Consider the following 8,767-nt stretch of genomic DNA (forward strand, 5'->3'; position numbering starts at 1 on the left):
AAAAAGACAAACTAAGTCAAAGTGAAGGTAAGGGCAAAAAAAAAAAAAGATAAGAAAAAGAAGATCAGCTACTTTCATTTTTATATAGAATATAGAGAATCAAAACACAAACTTGCAAAAAAGCAGTTGAACCGTCTCTAAGACTCTGAGAACTATGCTGGTTATTATTCAAAAAAAGAGGTGGGAGAGCACAAAACTTCGGTAGTGGGTGTAGTGTGGCATTATGTCCTTACAAGCTACTACTACACCACTCATAAAAACCGCAGTACGACAAAGCACCTTACGATGTCTGAGACTGGATCTAAGCCCTAGCACTCGACGGGAGCACTATGGCACCAAGCGAAGCTTCAGGGACGGTGGAGCAGTGTTTTGGTGCTTCTCTCTGCTTAGTCTCTCTCTCACCCCACTAGCTAAAAAATAAAAAGAGTGAGAAAGCTGACTCTGGAGGCAAGGAGAGGCCCCAGCACCACATTAAATAAAAATGGATCCATAATTCCAGAATATAAATATCATTAAGAGGACGTTCAAAATAGAAATAAGAACAAATTTACTGGGCCAGGGAGGTAGATAGCAACATTGGTAGTGTGATGAACTTTCATGCCTGAGGCACTAGAGGCCCAGGTTCAATCCCTGGCACCATAATAAGCCATAGTAAGCAGAGCTCTGGCAAAAAAATAAAATAAGGTAAAACAAAATAATATACATGTGAAGAGAATTTTAGAAAATGGTTAATTTTTATTTAATATAATCAGCTAGTAATAGCTGCTAAAAGTAATATCTACTAGCAATACTTATTCTAAGATAAACAACTGTCACAACCTAAGACATCTAGACAGATATGAAGTCACTCTAAGGAATTTCACTTAATAATAAAAGAATTCATGCTGAGGGGAGTCGGGCGGTAGTGCAGCGGGTTAAGCGCATGTGGCACAAAGCGCAAGGACCGGCTTAAGGATGTCGGTTCAAGCCCCCGGCCCCTCACCTGCAGGGGAGTCATTTCACAAGTGGTAAAACAGGTCTGCAGGTGTCTATCTTTCTCTCCCCTTGTCTTCCCCTCCTCTCTCTATTTCTCTCTGTCCTATCCAACAACAATGATGACATCAATAACAATAATGACTACAACAATAAAACAAGGGCAACAAAAGAGATTAAATTATTTTTAAATAAATAAATAAATAAATAAATGAACTCATGCTGAGAACATAAACAAGAAAAGGTCATATAATCATGCTGTACTTATTTCCAATCTGTGAAACAAGACAAGGTCATATAATCATGCTATACTTATTTCCAATTGAGTGAAATTCGGTAGTACTGAAGTACTTTGAGTCTACGCATGCAAGTCAAAACTGTCTTACCAATTCCATTCTACAACCAACATCCTATTGATATTTATTATCAATACTTTCTTTTTTTATATTTATTTATTCCCTTTTGTTGCCCTTGTTTTATTGTTGTTATTGATGCCGTTGTTGTTGGATAGGACAGAGAGAAATGGAGAGAGAAGGGGAAGACAGAGAGGGGAAGAGAAAGATAGACACCTGCAGACCTGCTTCACCTCTTGTGAAGCGACTCCCTGCAGGTGGGGAGCCAGGGGCTCGAACCGGGATCCTTATGCCAGTCCTTGCGTCTTGCGCCACGTGCGCTTAACCCGCTGCGCTACCAACCGACTCCCGCAATACTAATTTTCATTTAGTGGCAATATAGCAAACCCTTAGCCAGAAATTTTATAAATACTAATCTCGAATGTCTCCTTGAAAAGTAGCAATGATTGGTCTCATTTTATAAAGGAAGACTTTTGCTCGGAGAGGTTATAAGACTAACCAAAGTACGATATTCCTTAGAAAAAAAAGGAAAGCAGAATTTAAAGTCACGATCAAAGCCCATATTCCTTCTAAGATACCAAATCATATCCTCATCCTCATCTTTGTTCAAATGAAGGGTGAGTGTTCTCCTTTAAAAAGAAGTATTTTTGAGCCATGAAGTAGTACAGTGATCACACACAGGACTCACATGAGGTCCCAGGTCTGATCTCCAGCACCAACAGCCAGAGCTGTGTGACAATCTGCTCAAGTGAGTATTTCCAAGATTCTACTTCTATACAATCTCAAAATGTACACTCTAAAAATAGGTATTTCTGAAATAATCATTGAAACAACAAGCAGACTTGTTTTTCCTTAAAATACAAGAAAGTATAAATGTAATCTAGAACTTCAATGTGGGGTGTCCTAATTCTTTATAAACAAAGAAGAAACCAACCTGGGTGGTCTTTCCAGACCCAGTTTCTCCTACAATCAAAACCACTTTATTTTCCTTAATTATTTTAACGATTTCTTCTTGTTTTTCAAACACTGGTAAAGACTGTCTAAAAGAATCAAACTCAGATTCTCCTCTTTTCATTGGAATCTGAGGTATTCCATTGTTGAGTCGTCCGCTTGTCTTGCTCATCTCCCGGTTTTCTTAATAAAGAAACAAAAAAGTCGTGATCAACATTTTATAAAAAGTGTTTGAACTAAAGGAAAAGCAATTTCTAATGTTATATCCTCCAAGTACTTCTCAACTCAGACTACACAAAGCTAGCAGGCAATGCCTCAACAGCTAGACTCCTATTACTAGTCTTAAACTAATATTCTAGGGTTAATATTAAGAGACAACTCCATTAACACTAACACGCTTAAAGAACATGGTGAATTTCAGTATAATTTGAAAGCAAATTTCTCAAAAGCACTTTCTGAACACACTATTTAAACTGAACAGAAATCATTCAGTTATCACTGAGATCACTTGGATGCTCTAAAATAATTTTCAAACTTTTTTCTACCAATAATGACATAGAAAACTAAATAGTGCACATTATACTTAGAAAGTGTGATGTACTTTATAACCTTTACACAACTCAAAATGTGCGTGTGTGTGTGTGTGTGTGTGTACTTAGAACAAATATTGAAAGAGAAAGCACAAAGTAAAATGTGGACTGGGTGTGGTGTATTAAGACAAAGCAAAGGGCTCTGGGGAAGGAGACAGTAAAGGTTTGGTAGGGTCTTGTTGCATGATGGTGTAAAAAGTGTTGTGAAGATACCTAATCATGAGGAGATAAAAAAAACTGTGTCCATGTGTCTGTCAGTCACTGCACTATGAATTATTATACTCCCCAAAATAATTTTAAAAAATTCCTTGGCTAGTGTTTTCTACATTCTGTAAATCTAATCAGATTTGCAAAATTATATTTATTTCATCACAGACAGAGAGATCAATTATTATCTCACGGGGGGGGGGGGGTATTTCTGCCAAAAAGTAAGACTATGACTTCATTTCTAACATTTCCATATCCATACTTTTTATGTGACATATATATACCTCTGCAAAGCAACACACTGACCCTGCCCTGCTCTCACCAAAAGCTAAAGTCCTTATTCAGTATCTCGCTCATTAGTGAATGATGGCAGAGGAATACAGGAACGTTCCAACTCTGGTGTCAAAGCCTAACTCTGTTGTTTACTGGTTGGGTGAGTGGCTCTGACAAAAAAAAAAAAAAAAAAAGTAACTTCTCTAAGTCCCAGTTTCTTAAGCATTTCACAATGGGAAGAAATCTCACCGTGCAAGAGTGGCTGGGCAATTTCTAGCACAGAGAAAGTGCTCTTTAAATAGTAGCTACTGGGGGTCGGGCGGTAGCGCAGCGGGTTAAGTGCACTAAATAGTGGCTACTAAGAGACCACCATAGGAAATAGAAACTGTCCAACTTCATGGCATGTCTTAACACGGCACTTGATTGCATATCATTCTAAAGTTCTCACAACTCGACTTCTCATGAACTATTCATACGACAAACTATTTCACGACAGTCTTTAAACATGAACAAGCATAAGTAACTGGGTAAACAAGAAAGCTCCTGAGGAAATACATACCAGCTTCAACTGCAAACACATTTCCTCTTTCTGTTTTAGGCAGAAGTTCAGTGCGTTCTTTATTGGTGACGGGGAATCTCTGGATTAGGCTCCTGACCGCATGCTTTGTATTATGAGTCAGATTACAGGTCATCATTGCGTGAGCTGTCTCCGATCCATCTTTCTTCTTCACAGTTAGGTATCGATTTGCTCCCTTTCTGAGTATTAATAAAGATCATTGATTTACTATAGTCAATTTGTCCACATGAATATACTTCTACCTAGAAAGCAGATTTCAAACACAACAACTGAAAACATTCAAAATGTGATTTATTTTCCTGAACACAGACCACAGTACTGCTCAGCTCTGGCATGTGGTGATGCTGCACATCAGCTGTGGGACCTATGTCCTAAGTCCTACAAGCCACTTATACCATCTCCCTGATGCAAGGCCAAAATTCTTTGGGGTAAGATGCTTAGAGATCTCCCCTAAGTACTCTTTAAAGAGGGTTCTGATATTAAAGGGCCAGAAGATCTTTATGAATTGGTAATAATGGTCCACTCACCAAAAATTAACTGTTTGTCTTAGAAAACTTTGTAGGGGATGGGACATCCATCGCATATGATTATGTGCTTGAAAGCACAGAGAAGGAAAACACAGACACACACACACAGACACACACACACACACACACACACACCTGAACAAAAGTGTCTAAAAACGATCATGAAAAGCAATGGTTCGTTGTTCAGAATAATCTATCCCTCTGAGTGTTTCCACAGTATTCTGGCAATGCCATGTTCCCCAGCAAACCTGATCACAAAAGTCAAGTGTGGTGCTTGAACCGAGAGAGTATGAGGCAGCATCCCTGGGAAGCATAATGAGGGGAATAAAAGGGAAATTCTCTATGGCTGTTTTTCTCTATCTGAATGAAGGAGTCACCTCGGGGGAATGAAACTGCACCCACACAAAGTCATACTGACCTAAGGGGGCGGGAGGGAGGGAAACGCAAACCGACAGACTTGGGCCAGGTCTTACCAGGTGAGGACTGTGTGCCTCTACTCTACTTGTTTTCTGTCAGAAGTAAAGCCTTCACACTGCTTCAGGTTGCTTTTTTTTTTTTGGGGGGGGGTGTAGGGAAAGAGGGGGAGGGGGTGGGAGGAAATGGAAGGGAAGAGAGAGGGGAGAAGGGAGAGGAGAAAGGAAAGAGGAAGGAATAGGCATCACAGCACTGAAGCTTTCCCGAGTGCAGTGGGGGTCAGGAAAGCAGGCCCCACCCCAGGCGAGCCGTCTTGCTCGTCCTCGGTGTTTTTCTCCAAGCGCAGTGCTTCACCTATGCAGAGGCTCAAGAACCTGACTGCTGTTCCAGCACTGGTCTGAATTCAAAAGGCACACTGACTTGAGTGCAGTGCTCTGTCCCAGTAAGGTATGGATCCCTTATGCTCTGGGCGTTCGTGCCAAAACACTCCTCCTAAAGATTACTTTCATCTCAGAACCTTCCTACTATTGGTTTATTATAATATTGACTTACAAAATATTAAGTTTTCCCTCTTCTTAACCTCAAAACAGGGAAGCTCAAATTATCTTTCATGTAAGCTCTGCAGAGAACATTTTGGCAATAACGACTGACAGAAGCATTTTGAGTCATGAAAACTAGGGTTAAAATGTTACTGTCATCGGCTAGGTAGAGGCTAGGTATGTTGCCAAACACTCTACAAAGTCGGAAAGAAAGAGAGAGAGAGAAGTAAATCCATCACACACACACACAAAAAAGAAGAATTTCCCATGTCGGTGAAACAGCTCGTCTGATAGTCTGCTGCTTTGACATGTGACTCAGGTTCCAGCCTGGCCCCCACCACACTAAAGGAAGCACTGGTGTTGTGGGGTCTCTCTCTCTCTCTCTCTCACTATATATAAAGAATCAAAAAAAAAAAATGAGAGAGAGAAAAAAAATTTTCAGTCTAAATGGTCAAGTGTCCACTCTGAGAAACCCTATTAATAACCAAGACAACTAACCTTAGTCACAAAGTGAAACTGCTCCACTTAAGAGAGCTTCAGTGACTTCCCCGCTTCTGGATCAGTGTGCCCCCCCCCACCCCCCGTCAACATACAGGCACTCCCTATTCCAATGTGTCGATTATTTCTATTGGTGAAGTAATGTATATTTGGCTTAACAAAAACCAGTAACAGTACTTAGTGTGTTTAGTCTATTCAGTCTCAAAAAAATGTTTTTTAACTGCTAAGAAAAATACCTTTTAGGAAGTCAGGTGGTAGCGCAGCGGGTTAAGCACAGGTGGCGCAAAGCGCAAGGACCAGCAGAAGGATACCAGTTCGAGCCTCCGGCTCCTCACCTGCAGGGGAGTCGCTTCACAGAAGGTGAAGCAGGTCTGCAGGTATCTGTCTTTCTCTCCCCCTCTCTGTCTTCCCCTCCTCTCTGCATTTCTCTCTCTCCTATCCAACAATGATGACAACAATAATAATAATTACGACAATAAAACAAGGGCAACAAAATGGAATAAATAAATAAATATTTTTAAAAAATATTTTCTCAAGCAATCAAATTCAACTTTTAAACTATCTTCTCTGACATTTTAAAATTTCTTTTCAGGGCCAGGTGGTGACTCACCTGGTTAAATGCTCACATTACAGTGTGCAAGGGTCAGGGTTCAAGGCCCTGGCCCCTACCTGCAGGGGGAAAGCTTCACAAGTGCTGAAGCAGGGTGTCTGTCTCTCTTCCTCTCTCAATTTCTCTCTATCCAATAATAACAAAATAAATAGAAAAATTTTTAAAAAAGAAAAAAAAATATTTATGCCTCTAAGACAGAAATAAGGAGCAATGGAGCTAGAGAAAAAGGAAACAGCTGAATTAAAAACAGATCTGTGGGAGTCAGGCGGTAGCAAGCACAAGGACCGGCCTAAGGATCCCAGTTCAGGCCCCCGGCTCCCCACCTACAAGGGAGTCGCTTCACAGGCAGTGAAGCAGGTCTGCAGGTGTCTTTCTCTCCCCTCTCTGTCTTCCCTCCTCTCTCCATTTCTCTCTGTCCTATCCAACAACAACATCAATAACAACAATAATAACTACAACAATAAAACAAGGGCAACAAAAAGGGAATGAATAAATATTAAAAACCAGATCTGTACAAGTTTCCATACATGACAACTAAGAATGTCAGTCTAAGACAGCTATAAAACAGAAACCTTTCACTTTTTTTAGTAAATCAATTTAAAAAAAAAAAATAAGAAAACGATCAACTTACCCTTTACTTTTAGACACCAAACCCAGTGACTGACTCAATCGATGAATGAAGGCTCTTTCAGTACTGGTAAAAGAAGAAGGAAATTCCATTTCTCCATAGGGGGAAAAAAACAAAAGGAAAAAGGAAAAGCCACCATTAAGTGAGAAGCATTTTTCTTTTAAGTTGCTTCACTATGCACACAGATTTAAAATATATATGCACTATATATACACATATATTACTATATATAACTTGCATACTATATACACGCAATACTACAGCTGTAACTCTCGGGTGACTATTCTAGAACAGTAATTCTGTAGCTGTCCACAGTGTGAAATCGAAGGGACGGAAGGCTAAGTTCAGGTCCTCTCTCCGCTGCGCGCAATGGGCAGCTGGGAGCAGCCCGAGGGCCCTTCATCGCCCAGTGGCGTCGTGCCGGGGGCCCAACCGGGGTCTGCGCAGCTGCTGTCCGTGGTGCCCCCTCAACAGTCTTTAGAACGGAAAGGAAAACGCACAGCAGAAATGAACAAGTTTGGAGTAAAATGCACGGAAGCAATAATAATAATAATAATAAATAAAAAACACTCTGGAGGGAGAGGGGGCGGGTGCAGTCTCGGCTCCACTGTAGTGTAGTGGCGGGAATGGTGTCAGCACGCGCTCCTATTCACTTACAGTCTTAAAAATGGGGAAAAAATTCTTTATTGGGGACCGGGCGGTAGCGCAGCGGGTTAAGTGCAAGTGGCGCAAAGCCCAGGGACCGGCGTAAGGATCCGGGTTCGAGCCCCCGGCTCCCCACCTGCAGGGGAGTCGCTTCACAGGTGGTGAAGCAGGTCTGCAGGTGTCTGTCTTTCTCTCCCCTTCTCTGTCTTCCCCTCCTCTCTCCATTTCTCTCTGTCCTATCCAACAACAATGACATCAATAACAATAACTACAACAAGGGCGACGAAAATGGGAAAAACGGCCTCCGGGAGCAGTGGACTCACAGTGCCGGCACAGAGCTCCAGCGATAACCCTGGAGGCAAAAAACCAAAAAAAAAATCTTTACTGGGGGATTGAAAAGGTTCACAGTCGACAGCAAACACGAGGGTCTGCACACGCGTGAGCTCCCCCAGTTTGCCACGTGACGAGGACACAACCCCACGGGTCCCCCGCCTCTGCCCTCCTGTCCCAGCACCTGAGCTTCAGGTCTTATAAACCAGCATTCAACCCACAGGAGAGAGAGAGAGAGAGAGAGGACAGAGAAGAGAGAAAGGAGAGGAAAAGAGCGAGGAGAAAGGAGAGAGAGAAGAGAAGAGAAGAGAAGAGAAGGAAGAGAAAGAAGAGAAGAGAGAAGAGAGGAGAGAAGAGAGGAGAGAGAAGAGAAAAGAGAGGAGAGGAGAGAAGAGAGACGAGAGAGAGACGAGAGAGAAGAGAGAAGAGAAAGAAAAGAGCTTTGGGTCCATGATTGCTCAACAATTTGTTTGGCTTTGTATGTTAACTCTCTTTTCAGTCACCAGGTTCCAGGTGTCCATCAGGATGCCGGCCAGGCTTCCCTGGACTGAAGACCCCACCAATGTGTCCCTGGAGCTCTGCTTCCCCAGAGACCCACCCTACTAGGGAAAGAGAGAGGCAGACTGGGAGTATGGACCGACCAGTCAACGCCC

The 8,767-nt window shown here is 41.9% G+C and overlaps 1 protein-coding gene across 2 annotated transcripts in view; it reads right to left on the minus strand.

Annotated features, from left to right (window-relative positions):
- The window catches only part of YTHDC2 (YTH N6-methyladenosine RNA binding protein C2), a 65,455-nt gene extending 58,200 nt beyond the window's left edge, over positions 1-7,255 (minus strand). For both annotated transcript variants that reach the window (XM_060184586.1, XM_060184585.1), the window contains exons 1-3: positions 7,143-7,255; positions 3,906-4,102; positions 2,260-2,459 (exon numbers count right to left, since the gene is read on the minus strand). In XM_060184586.1, coding sequence (XP_060040569.1) covers positions 2,260-2,459; positions 3,906-4,102; positions 7,143-7,231 — 486 coding nt within the window. In that variant the 5' untranslated portion in view covers positions 7,232-7,255. The remainder of the gene's footprint in view (positions 1-2,259; positions 2,460-3,905; positions 4,103-7,142) is intronic.
- Between the last annotated feature and the right edge of the window lie 1,512 nt (positions 7,256-8,767).

This window comes from Erinaceus europaeus, unplaced genomic scaffold, assembly GCF_950295315.1.
Source record: "Erinaceus europaeus unplaced genomic scaffold, mEriEur2.1 scaffold_448, whole genome shotgun sequence".
Lineage (NCBI taxonomy): Eukaryota > Metazoa > Chordata > Mammalia > Eulipotyphla > Erinaceidae > Erinaceus > Erinaceus europaeus.